The 16,997-nt window shown below is 40.9% G+C and overlaps 1 protein-coding gene across 1 annotated transcript in view; it reads right to left on the bottom strand.

The window, feature by feature from the left end:
* ANAPC1 (anaphase promoting complex subunit 1) overlaps positions 1-16,997 on the bottom strand; it is a 771,271-nt gene that overhangs the window by 305,977 nt on the left and 448,297 nt on the right. Inside the window, exons 26-28 of the mRNA XM_085611802.1 lie at positions 16,328-16,446; positions 10,670-10,941; positions 3,503-3,737 (exon numbers count right to left, since the gene is read on the bottom strand). Coding sequence (XP_085467928.1) covers positions 3,503-3,737; positions 10,670-10,941; positions 16,328-16,446 — 626 coding nt within the window. The remainder of the gene's footprint in view (positions 1-3,502; positions 3,738-10,669; positions 10,942-16,327; positions 16,447-16,997) is intronic.

Below are 16,997 nucleotides of genomic sequence, written 5' to 3'. Positions count from 1 at the left end.
CACACTTCGTGCAAGTCGGTGCGTGGAAATTTAGCACGACACCCAGGACAGAACTTGAAGGGAGTCTGTTCTATCAACCGCTAGCGTGGTCGGGACGGGTAGGCCCGACAGCCTGCCACGAGTTTCCCGATCTAAGGTTTTCCGAGGTGAGAAGATATGTGTCGAATGGGGAACCGCGATCGATAACAATACCGTCAAGGGTAGTGGATTGCGCGTCGAAGGGGTCCAAAAGCGGTGCCGAACCTGAGCGCAGAGATGCACATCCGATCCCGATGGCGGAAAAAAACAATCTAAGGATGGAGTTGATGCCCAAGCACACTGTCACCGAAAGGAGGCATCACCTACCTCGTGACTGGAAAGACTTCTTCGAACAAAAACAAAGTGCAAACATCCGGACCCAACACTAGATTGCGATCTATACATAGCATGTGATCTACAGCTCACATGCCTCAAACTTTTACTTTAGACAGCAGAGAGTGATCATACTGTTTGAATGTGTGGTGGCTGCAGAGGATACACAAAATAGGAAGTTCTGTGAACTGAAGTATGTGGTATAACAGTTCTATTATGGAGATTATACGTTTTATTGGGGGAAGAAGGGGCTATTCCCATGGTATGTTGCATGGACATAATATTACCTGAACACTGAGAGGCAGGATGAGGGCTCTGTCATTAAGAGGTGGTGACATGTTTGTTATCAAGTGGGGAGCACAGGAATATAGAATCAAGGTAAGTTGACAGTTGACTGGACTTATCTGGCCACAGCCGTTTGGAACTTGCATAGGAATCCATTCTGGAAGCCTCCTCGATTGTCATCTTGAGGGGATGGGGGATCTGGAAAGCCTGAGCACTGTGGGTGTACCAAAAATAGTCAAAAGGGGTTAGAGGGAGACTGGAGTGATTGATTGCTGAAGTTGTGGATCATTAACGGAGAAAAGTGGAATCTTGGACGGCAATGAAGGAGAGATTGTTTATCGGAAGCTAGAATTAGGGATGAATACAGGGCCATAGCTACAATTGATGCAGCAAGTGCAGTAGTACTGAGGCCCTGAAGGGCCCACTGAGCCCTGATTTTTGTTATATTTACTTCTCCAACCGCAGTCAGAGGGGATATTTTCCTTCCTTGCACCAGGCCCCATGGCATCATTGCTACACTACTGGAGGAATTTGATATCTGTCTTAGCGGTTCTGAGCATTAAATAGCATATTGCCATGAAGTACAAGTCAGTCATGGAGGAAGGAGTGAGTTGGTGAGAAAAATAAAAGAGGATTTGGGTGGGGTTGTTGGGTAAGGAGAAGATGATGGGGCCAGGATGACACTCTGGGAGAACAACCCATCGAGAGAGATGGGTGTAAAGGTGGAGGAGCACCACAATGCAGAAAATGGTTGGATGGTAAGGTAATTGAAGAGCATGGAAAGTGCTGTCTAAGTGGTACGTAGGTTTGACATGTGTGCCTGAACCATGTTTTGCTAATCATTTTCTAAGTCAGTAAAACTGTCAAAAAGGATGGGGGAGAGATGGCCAGATGTAATTAACTTCAGTAACATGACACTTGTTGAATGAGTGAATCAGAAGTAGTATTGGAGGGGGCTGCAGAGGCACTGATGCTGGACTACTGCATTGGTGAATCAAAGAGTAGTCTTTTTAGTGCTATTGTGTGACCTATGTTACATGAATATGTGTAGTCAGAACAGCAGATTAGGTTTTTAATATGGGGATCGCTACGGTAGACATAATGTCAGGGGAGATGAAAAGAAGGAGGGAAAAGATGAATGTGAAACCTAGGTGAAGGTCTGTTGGAGGAGAGTAGTCTTTTACAAATGTCAGGGAGACATTCAAAAGGAGTTCGTCGAGTTGAGAACAGTTAAAATTCCTGGAAGGTCAGAAGGGAAGTAGGGAAGGAGAAGTGGATAGGACGATTGGGTGGTGTGAAGTAAGAGAAGTGAGTGTGGTTTCCTGATTATCTAAACTTAAGAGAAGTAGATGGCACAAGCATTGGGAGGGTAGATGATGTATACACAGAGGATTGGAAGAGAAAATGGGGCCTGTGAGAGCTGGCATGAGTCAGAGAGGCAAAGAGGGCGTTCTAGGAGCAGGCTGCAAGTCACATCGAAACTTCACAAATAGAGCGATCAGGACAGATTTCATAGTCACCTCTCTTGACCCTTTGGAGTGTGTGTAAGCTAAAGAGAACAGCCTACAGTATTAAAGCACTACTAAATGTTGCAGGTTAGAATAAGGACTGTTAATCCACATTTTGGTGGCAGTGGCGCTAGCAATCAGCCACACATATATCATAGTAATCATAGATAGAAAGAAGATTTCATACGATCCTTTTAAAGTGCACGAAAATCAGGGACATATCACCCCGTCCTCCAAAATAAAACAAAACCATTTATCTATTTTAACGCTACTGAAAATATGGTTCAGCATTCTACATATAGTATGTCACTAATGTAAAGTAAAACCAACATAAGAGAATATAAGTGCGCTCAGAAGTCATTTTGTGATCACATGATGATTCAATGAGGAATACAAAGAGAGATCGCTTTTAATTAACTTCTTCAAATTAATTAATACATGAACCAACTTTTTGCTGTAGCCAATGCATTTTCTTTATAAGAACTTCTTCAGGACTCATATATCCAATGTAATTCAGGATTAAACGGAAACGTGCATCAGTCTGAAGGCTGACAATATGAAATGTGGAGTCTGCACCCCATCACAAAGCATTATACATGACTATTAACCCAGAAATGGATGACTGGTGGTGATGCATGTTTCCGCTGGATCATGTTTTAATGAATGTCTAGAAGTTTATGATACAAAGGCTATCTCTGTATATTCTGCATTGGATTATCGTGTGATTGCAAAAGGACTTCTAAGCTCGCTAATGTGCTCTTAAGTTAGTTTTACTTTAAATTTGGGCTTTACTGACATACTATATATGGAGTGTTGAATCATATTCTCAATAGAATAAGAACTGTAATGCAACTAAACATGCACAAGGAGTGGATGGAGTAACACAACTCAATTACATTTCTTCAAGATTGAATTTCAAAGATTTAATGAAACAGATGGGTAATAATTGTACAAAAGGACATGTTGCAAGTACAGTCCTTGCACCATCTGACTAAAGGCGACATTACATTTCCGAAGTTCTAACAAAAAGGTGGATCGGTGGAACATCAACCAAGTGGCAAACAAAAAGCATATTAAACTGGGGAACAATAAATAAATAAATACAGGGCTACATTATTTTCACTTTTCAGCATTAGATGTATATTGAACATTCTGACTCTCACAAACACTTGCCAGCTCCATCACTATAGCCTGCTGAAGGCTCAGGCTAAATTGAAGCTGGCACAACAGAAGGCAGAATGTCAGGAAAACAGATTATACTGGTAGACATTTCTGCAGTATTACAAGGTGGTTCTACTCAAGATTGACACAGCATTCATAGGTGTTTATAAACTGAACAAGCACCATTCATCTCTTACCTATTTCAGCTAATAAAACCTCAGCAATATGCCTCTGTGCAGTCCCCTGGTACACTAAGCCAATTCCGATAACTGCAGCCACCTGCACATTATGAGGCACATCCAGTTCAGTTGAAGTTGGTGGCAAAAGGGCAGGAATGTGGATGCTAAGTAGTCTGGTGACAGAAATATCCATTGTTCCTAATTTGGCAGCAGAAACTCCCAGCAGGAGACCAATGCTCGTCATTTCATGGCCCTGCGATGGGAGAAAGGAAACTGCGGTTAAAAGAATTAATCCAAATATTTTTCTGATTATACGTAAACTATGCGATAATATTAAAAAGAAAATATATGCTTTGCTTATTATGACAGCTGTTGCTGATGATGATTGTACAATATGTTTCTGTCTCTATTTCAATGCTGGCTTTCTTATGGGCACTATACACCCCACAAACTCCTCTGCCTTGACCTATCCCTTTTATGTTGCGTTAGGCGCAAGAGCAGCAAAAGAAATGTGACCTGTTTTCTGTATTCCATCTGGTCTATTCTGCAATTCCTGAGAGGAAGTATTGTAAAAAAGCTCTTAAGAGTCAGAAAATATCCGTTAACAATACATTTCTTGTGCAAAAGGAGTTGCATTCAGACCCCCATGAGATTGAACCCCTTAAGTATTTATCCATCTTGAAATACACCCCACACATGTTCACACAAGCTGAGAACATGCACCGTGCTCATTTTATGTGCTACATTCCACTCAACTAACTATTCTTACTACTGTATCACAGTTACGGAGATGGTATATTAGCGGATCTCTTGTTTCACCTGGATTTATCTATTCCTATGTCAAGAATAAAAACAAACTAAAGTTGGATTCTTGCTCTTGGACTGTATCAACAGTGAGTCCTGGTCAAGCAAATTTAATCCCCTTCTAACTGCTGCAATTTTGCATTCTATGCCGAAAAGCCACTCTCACAGCCAAGATCTGTTCCCATGTACATATAGTGTCATTTTGTGGGAATTCCCCTTTCTGTAAACATGGATTGCTCAATGAGCATGGCATGTGTATGGAAATGTGATAAAGTTATCGAGCGACTGTCCTGTGTGCAAGTGCAATTGGGTTGCTTGTAATTAGAAAATTTTGAGTCCCTTCATTATGCTTTCTAAGTTTAATTTCTGAGTGTACCTTCTACTCTTATCATGCTCATAGTGGGAGCATAAATGTAGTGAATGTCCTAGCTTGGCATGATGTAACAATGTGGAATCATGAGCTCTGTAGTTTTGCGTGTTCCTAATCATCAATTTGCTTATTGCTGGCCTAGCATTCCGCAACCTGGTGCAGCAATTAATCTATATATATTTCTAAGAATTTAGATTCTTCTAATGATATTTGGTAAATAATACCTATATGGACGAATAAAAAAACAAGAATAAATGTATGTATTCACCTTGTCGACGATTAGGAAATAGCTGGACTCCACAACTTATGTAATAACAAATGAAAAGGACATTTTGCTCATCTATTCCAACTATACGCATCTAAAATTCCCCTGACATTACTATATGGGGCAGATTGTGCTTTACATGGAAAATTGGATTATTTAAAAATAATCGAGTGGAGGTTTTTTAAATTATCCCCTCAGTACGCAAGTCACACTTGGTTGAAGAGAGACAGCTTGAGGCTAGGTTAATTAACGTAGATGCCTGAGCTTTAGGGGTAATGCTAAGAAGAACTCATCTTATGTATGTTGCACCAATTAACCCCTAGCAAGAATTCACTCAAAGAGAAATTAGGACCAATACAACAGCAAGTCATATTCTCCAAAAAGATATGAATCAATCATTTGCATGTCTAAGTCACAAGGAATGTGACTAATTTACACTGACCACTATAAACCACACCCTAGCTATCAAGGACGCTGTGGAGAGTTCTAGTTTTATATAAGACAAAAAATACTGCACAGCTAGCTTTCAAAGACCAAAGCTTTATAGGGAAATGCGCAATGATCAAGCAAAGTCAACCATGCTTGATCAATTTAATACAACACAAAACCACTTTGTGAATTTGCAGCAAATGTCCTCCCTTAAATATATTGCACTAGAGACTGGGAGGAATAAGTTATAGTGAGAGCATATGTCTCAGTATAAGGGACTGGTATACGATTTAGGGCATATACTATTTGTCAGCTCTTCGTTAAGGTTTGGTTATTCTAAATACTTTTAAAGTCTGTTTATATGAAATGTGGTAGTATGTTAAGCGCAGACCCTAAATTTTGTTTTACCTCCTCTCACAATAACAGATTGTGACTGCCAACATAAACGTTTTATGGCAGAAACTATTTTTAAACAGACTTTAAACTGCTGTTGTGTTTTATTGTATAATAAGCTGTGAGGCTAACTATACTAATTTTTTTTTATAGACGGTGAACATCTAAGGATGGACTTGTGCGCTTTCATGTTCTCATTTGTCGTCACACTTAGAAGGAATATACCCAATAAAGTAAAGCTACAAAAATTAGGGCACTACAATCAAAAATATCTATAAAACCTTTAAAATGTCAACAAGTCTAAAATACATTGAAACTAGACTTTCTTTCATTCTTGGTAAGATGCAGCTTTTTGTAGACGTGGTGAGAGAATGCTCCTTAAGCACTCTCCCCGAGGTGTTGTCCAATTACAAACTACTTAATACGAGGGCAAGAGGATGCTAGATCACCTCATGTGAGATATATAGCAACAGTAGATTACAAAACCAATTATCAATTAATGGGGTTGTCTAGTAAACCAAAATGAACCACAATTTCCCATGTAAAGAGGTGGAAAGAGTTGTATAAACATTGCCAGATAATAATGGGCAACCATCAATTCATCAGCAAACTCCTTTAAACAATTGTTTCGCAATATTTTTATACCCCGGGTATCCCATTAGTAGCTACCATCATCATCATCATCATAATCATAATCTTTATTTCGGTCACTACGGACCATAAAAGCAATAGCATTTCACCATATTTACAATAAAAGAGTAAGATTAGATGAAAATCAACACATTAAATCCAGTAAAACATTTTTAGACAAACATAAATTATTTAACAGATGGTACTAGTGGCTTTCATTAATCGGTTTCGAATGAACCACATCGTCGTTAAAAATTTGGCAACGGCAAATACAGTTGGTGCGGATATGTCTGACTTTAGGACTCTGTAAGCAGGGTAATGTTCCCTAAAACCCAAATTTCTAAGGAGTGGGGTAAGCCAGTATTTTCGGGGTGTATTATATGCAGGGCAGAAAAAAATAACATGTATATCATCTTCTCGCCTAGATGGACAGTTTGGGCAATTCACTGTAGGGTGTGTTTCAGACCAGTGTGCAACATGTGCCCTCAGGGGAAGTGTACCGTAGCGCCACTGCATAAAAAGCTTCCTTGTTAATTGGGGAGCTATATCGTCAAGGACTATTTCCAGATGATAATGATCTTTAATAGTAAGAAACTGATTAGAAAGGGATTCCTGGCACAGGGACTCAGTTGCAACCTGTAGCTTGTAATCATAATACACCTTTGATAGGGTACTACGGGATATCCTGCAGCAAGCATTCTCCGGATTTGACCACAGATCCGGCCTCCCCAGCATATCAAAACTATGCTTGATATATTTAAACCAAGGTATTTGTAACAGTTTGGGAAGGCGCAGAATTTCTGCCAGTTCGGCTCTATAGCTGGCCAGATCAGGTGAGCTCCATAATCTGCGCCAAAAAGTCAGGGGTTTTAGACCCAACTCCTCGGAAATTGGTCTAATACCAAGGTCAAATCTGAACGGTAGGAGTGGGGTGCTAGTCGGGAGTGCAGCCAGTTGTCTAATAAAGTTATTTTCGCTAATCTGTAATTTCTTGCAGGGTATGTGTCCCCCATATCTCACCCCCATATATTACTGCCCCTCTAGCCTGAGTTTTATAGATGTGAAGGGGAGGGCCGAGGGGTTTGTATGTTGACCCAGACATCATCCTGCATATGCCACCCGTGCGTTGCACAAGTTTCAAGTTCGCCTTGTTTATATGAGAGTCCCAGGACATAGATTGGGTAAGGGTTACCCCCAGGTATTCAAAGGATGAGACCCGTTCCAATCTAACGGACCCTATCAAGGGGCTTGGACGGGATGAGGGTAGCGGGTTGAAAATCATGAACTTGGTTTTAGTCGCGTTGATTTCCAATCCGCGGCCCTCACAAAAGTTTATGAAACCGTCCAACACCCTCTGGAGGCCCATAGGGGATTTAGAAAGCAGCAGGGTGTCATCCGCAAACATAATGGCGGGCACCCTGCTGCCATTCAACCTGGGTGCATCAATGTCACTTAGCCCTAGCAGAAAATCTATAACCCCATTGACGAAGAGGCAGAACAGGGTTGGTGCAAGGACACATCCCTGTCTGATCCCCGTGTCTACGGGGAAGCTATCGGAAAGGGCTCCCCCTCTACCACACCTTACCCTAGCAAAATTGCCCTGGTGCAATCTCATTAGCATAGATGTGATATCGGCCGGAGCATCTAGATCTTTTAAAACTAACCATAACTTGTCTCTAGGTACCAAGTCAAACGCCGCTCTTAAGTCGACAAAGACGCTATACAGAGTACCGCCCTCAATTAATACAGTCTTCCAGTATAACAAGTTAAAACGGAAGATCTGATCGGTGGTGGAGACCCCCTCTCTGAACCCAGCTTGATACGGGCTCAGTATCTCCTGTTCATCCATCCAGACCTGTAAGCGATTTAATAGCAGTCTGCTAAACAGTTTTTGGGGAACGTCAATCAGACTGATGGGTCTGTAATTGGAGGGGAGTAGGGGGGAGCCCTTTTTATGTATTGGTACTATCTCAGCACCCAGCCATGTGTATGGAACCTCCATTCCATCTAGAATAGAATTAAAAAGAATTAATAAGTAAGGGGCCCATACAGCGGGTTCATGTTTAAATAAATCTCCAGGAAGGCCGTCTAGGCCTGGGGCCTTACCTGAGGGTAGCCTACCTATCACATCTTGTACCTCTGTTAATGTAAATGAGAGACTGCTCGGTTTGTTTGTGTCGAAGGTAATGGGGTTAGGTCGGGGATCATCAAGTGCACTATATAAAGCTTTAAAATGGTTGTCCCATGCGGCGGCGGAAATGTTCGGCTCAGTTGCACTGATCAGCAATTCTGAACCTGTGTTCACAAGCCGCCAAAATAAGCGGGAGTCTCCTCGTGCCAGAGTAATTTTGAGTTTCTCCCATTTATCATATTCCCATTCCTTTTTGGCATGGTGGATCAAAAGTTTATAGGCAGAGCGTTTTGCCCTAATGTCCTCGATACCCTTCCTCTCCTTTAATGCATTCAGAAGGGCGGTTTTAGCCTTCCGGCATGTGGAATTATACCAAGTAGGACGAGGGAGGCGTCCATATTCCCATGTTGGGATGAAAAGAGGATGTCAGACACTGCGGATATTAGTTTGTTGTGAAGCGTGCCCCACACTATCCGATTTTCGGGGATAGTGTCGTACTCCATGCTTATGGAGGCTTTTTCAAATATAGGAGCAACCCGGGCATAGAGCCTAGATAGCTTCTCTGGGGAGGAGGCTAATCTATCCCATTTTACTCTACGTCTGTTATTTGCCAGGGCTAGCTCTTTTTGGATGGTCGGCCTCTGTTCCCTCCTGACCACGGGGGCAGGGAGGTTATATTCGAGCTCCAAAGCATTGTGGTCACTCTCCATCCTTGGGGATACCCGGGAATCCTCAATGAGTGGCCACGTTGCTAGAGGAACAAGAATATAATCCAGTCTTGATTCCCTGCCAGCTCTGTTATATGTGTATTTCGGAGGAATATCAGATTTTATCCGACCATTGCAGGCCCGAACTCCGAACTTTAAGGTAAATGTTGTAATTTGGACAGCCAATGGTGTCCAGGCTCGAGGGCCAGGTGCCTCAAGGGGAGGTATAGACCACAAAGCATCTTCTTTGTCGGTCAGGGCATCGGTCGGACCGTGGAGTGGCTCAAAGTGGCAATTTAAGTCACCACCAATCAAAAAAGGGATACCGTCCGGGATTTCTCTCAAGACATCCGTGAGTTCCTCTATAGTGCGGGATTCATGCCCGTTATTTACTGGGCGGGAATAAACATTTATCAAAAGGAGTTTATTTTGGTTAGACCATTCCAATAACACAACAAGGATGTCCTCCTTAGTGAGTGGATCCATAGTTGCACTACACCCTAAGTCTAAAGCCACCCAAGTTGCAAGTCCACCGGATGGGCGACCCATACCACCCCATTTTTCCCTGGTGGAAAATGTGGCATAACCTGTAAAAGTTAATTCGTCGCGTGCCCAGGTTTCTTGGAACATACATATGTCTTTGCTTTTGACATATGCGTTCCAATCTGGGCAGTCCAGCTTATTAGTTATGCCCGCCACATTCCATGATAGTAGTTGTAATAAAGGGGATATGGTACTATCATTATATCCAATTAAGGGTTGAGTTCTGTTAGAAGGGTTCTGCTGGAGTGAACTGGCGTGTAAATTAGAGGCTTGGGAAATCACCGGGCTCCCATTAGTATCTACATATTATGCCAAATGACCTCTTGTAAGGGACTAGGCCTTGTTATTGGGCATATGATAAAGAGGCATATATATTTTATTGTAACATTTCAATTATCTATTTTAATGCTGGAAACAGAATACACTTGAACATATATGTATACGGTTCTTTTAGGTATTGTGCCTATCGTGAGTCACTGTGTACCTAAATTTCTTTATAAATGCAACCAATTTAGTCAATTCAGTATCTACTACTTTATGCAACTGTTCACTTCCCTTTTCTTAAACAAATGTATGGCTTGCCATATATTGTGCATATTTTAATTTGGTATACCTTAAATTCAATCAAAAACTTTCAAAAGTTAAAAAAGAAAGAAAAAAAGGTTAGTGAGAGGCAGGATTTCAGAGGTAACTTATCTATGGAGCTCATAAGTAGACTTGCAAATATTAAACATCTATCACCCACAGATTTAAGTGTTTACTAACAAGTGAAAAATGCTCTAAGCAACACGGAAGTCCACAACAAGACACATTTTCACATACAATCAGTAAGGAGTAATAATTAAAATACAATCAATTACTTCCAGTTGGCAAATAACAGGTTTGCTGTGTTTAACCTAGTAAAAGTTCCAACCTTTGTCAAGTAGTCATGTATGTTGAGTGTGGCCAGTTTTGTGAGGTGCCCATTGAGGCCAAGGGCCATCAGAAATCCTGCATATTCATTGGCCAATTCAGCATTTTTTGGTTTGTTGTACACAATCCAGGCAGAATCTATTTGGGATGCTGATGCAATCTTCAGCCCTGCAGCAACACCATTGTGAAAGCTGGCCCAGCAAGCCATATTTGGTGGAACATCAATATTTCCACTATTGAGGTCTACTGTGGTGTTCCTTGGGGGAGCACGGCCTGTTCATGGAAAAAAGCATAAAAATAATTAAAATGATTTTTACATACCATGCTTTGTAAATTAAATAGGTGAAAAAAATACAAAAAGTGCAGTGCTACTGATAAATAATATTCACTGATGGGAATGTGACAAACTTAAAAGTAAAAGCTGGCTGGGTCATAAAGCTACAACCATTGTCCCTAGAGGGATGCTGCCGGCTCTATGCATTCTTCAATCTGTCTTGCATGAAAGCCATTTTATTTGGATACACTACTCTGCAATCAAAGATCCAATTCTGTTGCCAACTTACTCTACATACTGGTAGTAGCCTCTCCAACATAAATCATTGTTTTTACGTACTGTGCCCTCTGTTAGCAATAATAGCACCGCTTCCACCACTGGTAAAAAACGATTTTCTGGGGCTTGGGAAAATAGGAGACATTTAAAGTTTCTCTACTTGATCCCTCTCAATCAGCTGCAGCCCCACACCTTTGGGTCTTCTGTATTAGGTTTATAATCTGTATATCCCGAGGTACGGCTTCGCTGCTTGTGGAATGTAAGAATTATAGACCCAAAGGTGTGGGGTTGCAGCTGATTGAGACTTGCAAGGTGTGTATGGGGTACAGCAATACTACCTGGAGCTTAGGGATCACTCTGCACTCTTGGACCCGCCTGAGGCAGTCAGACACATGAGCCCAGAAGCTTAGTTCTGCTTCTTAATGTCCATTTAAGGATATAATATTGGTGTAACCTGTGATTTCGCTCTGGTTTTTCAGCCTTTAAGATATAGCAAACTGATAGATAGGTTTGTGAAGTCTGTGCCTTTAAAATCTATGAAATCTGTGGATTAGTCCTACAGTTTGAGGCAAGCTCCTGCAATATCAAGGCAATGTCACAGATAGGTTTTTTGTTTTGTGCTGAGTGATAGCTGTCACAGCACAGAACAAGTTACCTGGCCAGCTATCATTATCTTACAGCCTGTATGATCTTTTAATCTAGAGGATAGCGCTGTAAAAGTCCAGACCTGAAAAGAATCAGTGTTACCTGTTGGAGTTCCCTCCTGTCTGAAAGCTGTGGCTATAATTTGAAAGTAATAGGTAGAATAATCCCACTGTCAGAGAATGTATAGATCTGTATGTCCCAAGGCATAACGCTACTAATTCCAGAGTCTGTGTATCCGAGTTATAATTCTGCTGTATGAAGTAATGGAACTGTAACCTGAACTTCAGTCACATGCACATCCCCTACACACCCTCCTTTTCACCCGTGCGGCAGGTGCACTAGATTATTATGATACCTTATGGTATTGAAATCTCTGATCTGGATTTTAAACATTAAGTTCAATACCAATTATATTAATCTTGTCATCTCTGCTTTAGAGATTGGAGTTTGTAAACTCCAGGTTACAAAAAGATATGTGCAGGAAATGAATTAATCCCGTAGGCTATTTTACTGGGATTGAACTGGTGATCTATGGGCAATCTCTGTAGAATATTTGTACATGTTTACACTATTTTGCGATCAGCACTTTACACACAATCCTCTGCATGCTTTGTATTAATACCCTACCTATCTTTGCATATATTGCAGAAGATCTAGGCTTCCTGTTAGGACTTATGGCAATCTTTATCACACCATTGCAAGCATTAACAGACTTAAAAAAAATACCACCATCAAAACATACAAAAAAATGCAATGTGTCCATTAAAAACTCACAATCACATACACTTTACAAAATAAATGTGACAATATGTTTAGCTACTGTAGTTTTGTTACTGGGTCCATAACTTCAAAGCAAAAACTCTTGCCTACAGGCCTATGGCCAATTCAGAATACAGGTGATAGATGATTGATGGCGTTTTTTGCAAGAGTTATCATTTGGGAAAAAGAAGGCATAAACGGTAATTTCTAAAAAGTAAATTAATGGGAGGCATAAGGTTGAATGCACCCGACTTACATTTTCCAAATCGAAGAGCAAACCTGAAGGCAAAGCAATCAATGTAATTCAATTGTTCCTCTCAAAAAGTAACTTTCGAACTGCTGTTCAAGCCCATATACTCTCACATCTGAATGGTGGAAACACATTGCTCTACGGCCTCCCAGACATCACAGTGCCCCTTCACGCCCATGAGGGCATCCTGCATTCCACACCTCATCCAAGACCTGAAGAAATATGATCACATTAACCCACCCTGATCCGACGGAACTCCACTGGTTTCCCTTGTACAACAGCTGCATCATTTACAAAGCTATCACAACCAGAACCCCACCTATGTGGCTGACATGCTCATCATCTCAGGAAGCAATAGGTAAACGCACAGTCATGGAAACCATCAGACAGGAGTAAATGAAGTGTAAAAAATATTAAACAAGGCAATAGGCCTTTTCTAATAATGCATGCAGCATCTGAAACAACATCCGTTTATACATCAGGACCCACCAAACTCTGCCCAATGTGTGACACAGCTGATGGCACACCTCTTTAAAGAACACAACATTAAACTTTTGCCCACAGAAGCAGCCTACCTCTCTCAACAAACTACTCGTAAAGGCAGTAATCCATTCAAGTTCCCAATAGGTGTTTTTAAAGATGGTTGAAAATTGATTCAGTGTGGTGCAACAAGGGAGAGCACATTATCACAGTCTGTGCGGCCGTACTTTAAAGTTGCAGATGAGTTATGTGGTCAGAATGTCATCATGACGAGAGATCATTTTTCTCCACCTGTAGGTTTGAGATGAAGGTAATTTGATTTGGCACATGAGAGCCATTTGACCAGTAAAAGACTCAAGGGAGAATTTTGGTGGCCGGGTCTAAATGATCAAATCAAAAGGTGGGTGGATTGTTGTTGCATTTGTAGGGAGAGTGAGAAGAGGTTGAGAGTAGAGTGCAAGAGTGAAGGAGGGGACACTGATGATCCGGGGGAACCCTGGCATACCATTGGTTTAGAGTTAATTGGTCATGTGATGGAATTGTATGTGTATCTGAGGTCTGCGGTTAAAAAGTCTACCACTTCTGTGATGGAGGAGATTTTTGAGGAAGGAGGTGTTCCTATGGTATTAAAACTGAAAATGGCAAAGAGTTAACTCACACAAAATTGTGAATTTTGTAAAGAAATATGGCATAAGACATGAACGTACCTCGCTATATAATTCACAGGGAAATTGTTTAGCAGAAAGGGTCAACAGATTGGTGAAGGTACAATTCAACTGGCCATTATGAACCATTGTGACATAGGGAAAATGGCAGCCAGTATGGTGTGGGACTATCGCACCACTGTGCATAGTGCTACACAGAACATTCCCTTCCAGGTAATGCTAGGGCGTTTGCCAGGTACTAAGTTAGTATCTGCTTGGTTGAAGAAATGGGTCAAGAGTGGAGGAAGCGGAATGGACAAATCTTCAGGAGACGAAAACAAAAACACCATGTTTGGTTTTGGTGACTGTGTCAAAATAAAATAAAGAAGGACTGCAAGGGTGCTTTCTAAGTTCAGAGGACCTTTTTGCATTGCCAGAGTTGGAAGATATGTTGTCATTTTGGAAAATGGCAAAAGGTGAAATTTCAGAAATAAAGCATTGTATCACACAGTAGGAGGATGATGGATGTTCAGCGGCGAGGTTTATGAAGTATGGAGCAGTCAGAGGTAGTAGACGGGGGTCCTAGTGGTGATCCTGCTGTTGAGTAAGGTGGTGGTTAAACATCTATGAGAAGTTCAAGAGTTCGTAGACCACTCACTTACCTTGAAGACTATGCTAGATCGTAGTCTGGGCCATCCTACAAGGTTCACATACCACCCTCTTACCTTTCAGAATATTTCAGGTTTCACCCTACATTTCCTCATATATATTTCTCATTGTTCTTTTTTCTTTTTTGCTCAGGAGGGAAGGGAAGGTGAAATGTTAAAATGTGTGTACATTTGCATGGGTTCTATTCTTGCAATTGCATGAAAATAAATTCCTAAGAAAACTATTGGCCCTACCATCCAGCACCCCACTCCTCCCATTGAGGTTAGATCTGGGTATAAGATCGATCGCCCACGAGCTTGGCGTCAAACCCTTAAGGTTTTGGCGTAGGCTCTGGGCAACTCCTGAGTTATCAAATTACAGGCTGGAATTGGCAGAAATACTATGTATGCCCAAGATATGGAAAATACCCTGCCTTATGTATGTTAAGAGCGAATGTGGTAGGTTGGGCATACCTGCCTTATGGGACGACCCTTTGAATGGTTGTAACGCGATCTCTCGTAAACACCTCTCTAGATTGTTTTATGATAGTAAGTTGGATTCTCTCCTCCATAATCAAGCGGTGGGCACTCTCACAGAATCTTTTTTAAAGATAAAACATGTATACAATTTTGAACTTTTTTTAGATGACATCTACCCCATTTTAGCCAGGAAACTGCATCTGCAATGGAGATATGGAACCCTACCGCTTAGAGCATTTACGACCAGGTGGTCTACCTCTTCTCCAATGAATTGTCCCGGCTGCAATTGTGATAATAAAAATTAACTTCATGTTTTATTTTTTTGCTCGGCTTATAGTAAGCCTAGAAAGTATTGGCTCGTACCTTTGTGTAAAAATCTGGGGTTCGCTCATTGCATGAATGCATTTCGAATACTTAAATCAGATGTGACGAGATCTACTGTATTCGCTGTTTCAAAATTCCTGGCTGCTAAGTGGTTTAAGCGACGAGTACTACTGAAAACTGCATAAAACGTTAATCTGGATGTACAGTTTCTTTTCCACATTTTTAACTGTTTTTAATATTATAACTAGTTTTGGGGTTTATTTTATATATGTTCTTCTTTTATGGCTATTATGCCAAAATAAAGATTTTATAGCAGCAATTGCATGTATTATATTTTAGGGTTCTGGAATAGATTGAAAGGCGGAGCGAATTCCATTGTGGTTAGTTGATGCTGGAACCTTGGGAAGAACCGACGCCAGGTTGTGTCTCCAATAAAACTTATTGGAAAACCCACCACACTTGGTGTGCCATGGCATCCTTATTCTGCAACAGCATCCAATAAGCAACACAATAGTACTTTTGAGCTTATGGTAGAAGCCCTTTTCCACTATCCAAATGCCCAATAACCACTGACTCTGCCCAGTATCAGAAGAAAAGGCCTGGCATGATTGCAAGACTAAACTAAACAGCTCCAGCAAAGAACTTGATGAAAAGTACATCTGATAAGACACAGCTAGGCTGAAGAAATATCTGCCCATTAAGATTGTTGGGGAAGAAGGAGAAAACACAGGCATGTTACAAAACAGGGCAAAAAGAAGAATAAGAAGTAACCTATCCATTCTGGTGAGTGTGGGTCAAAATGGTTGGCATGCTTACAAAAACATATTTACTGTATTGAAATTATCCTTCACAAAGGAAAAAGAAAAATATGTGAACAAACCAGTTAGATTCAGCTTAGGTATCGGTAGCGTTTCTGTTGGAACAGGATGATGTGAGAATAAGGTAAACATTCCTCGTCCTAATGGAAGTGACATTGTCCTCTGGCATAGCTGGAGGAGTCTACAATGGAAATCAGAAACATTATTAGCATAAAATGAGTTCTGCACTGCAGTTATTTCGATACATCACTGTCAATGATATAATCCAATGGTCAGTACAAACAGAAAATGAAACAAATAATTTTCCTGCAACATTTTTGTAGCCTGGTATTGTCACATGTTCACCTACTGTACATGGTTATGCCCTCAAATCGGAACTTTCAGCTGTGTTTCTCTAAATTTTGAAAATTTGTGGACACTCACTATGGAACAGTCAGTAATGTGCTCCCCTTATGACACAGACTAGGCTTCCATAATGCTGTGAGCACCAGCGCTATCTATGCATTTTTGGTTTTATCACATCCTTTGGTTTATGGGTTGCCTAAGCTGTATTTAAGAACTCCCATTTCTTCAGAGGGCTAAAGATTCCATTTAGAATAATGATTATCAAACTTCAATACTGTTAGAGTAAATTTGTTTATTTTGCTGTGCAACTGTCACATGGTGCGCATGGATTCTAGTGTAGAAAAAACAAAGAATACATACCATTATTATGTGCAATATTCAGGTAGT

This window comes from Triturus cristatus, chromosome 6 (assembly GCF_964204655.1).
Source record: "Triturus cristatus chromosome 6, aTriCri1.1, whole genome shotgun sequence".
Taxonomy (NCBI): domain Eukaryota; kingdom Metazoa; phylum Chordata; class Amphibia; order Caudata; family Salamandridae; genus Triturus; species Triturus cristatus.
Note: the sequence above shows the minus strand (reverse complement) of the source record. Positions and strands in the feature narration are given on the sequence as shown.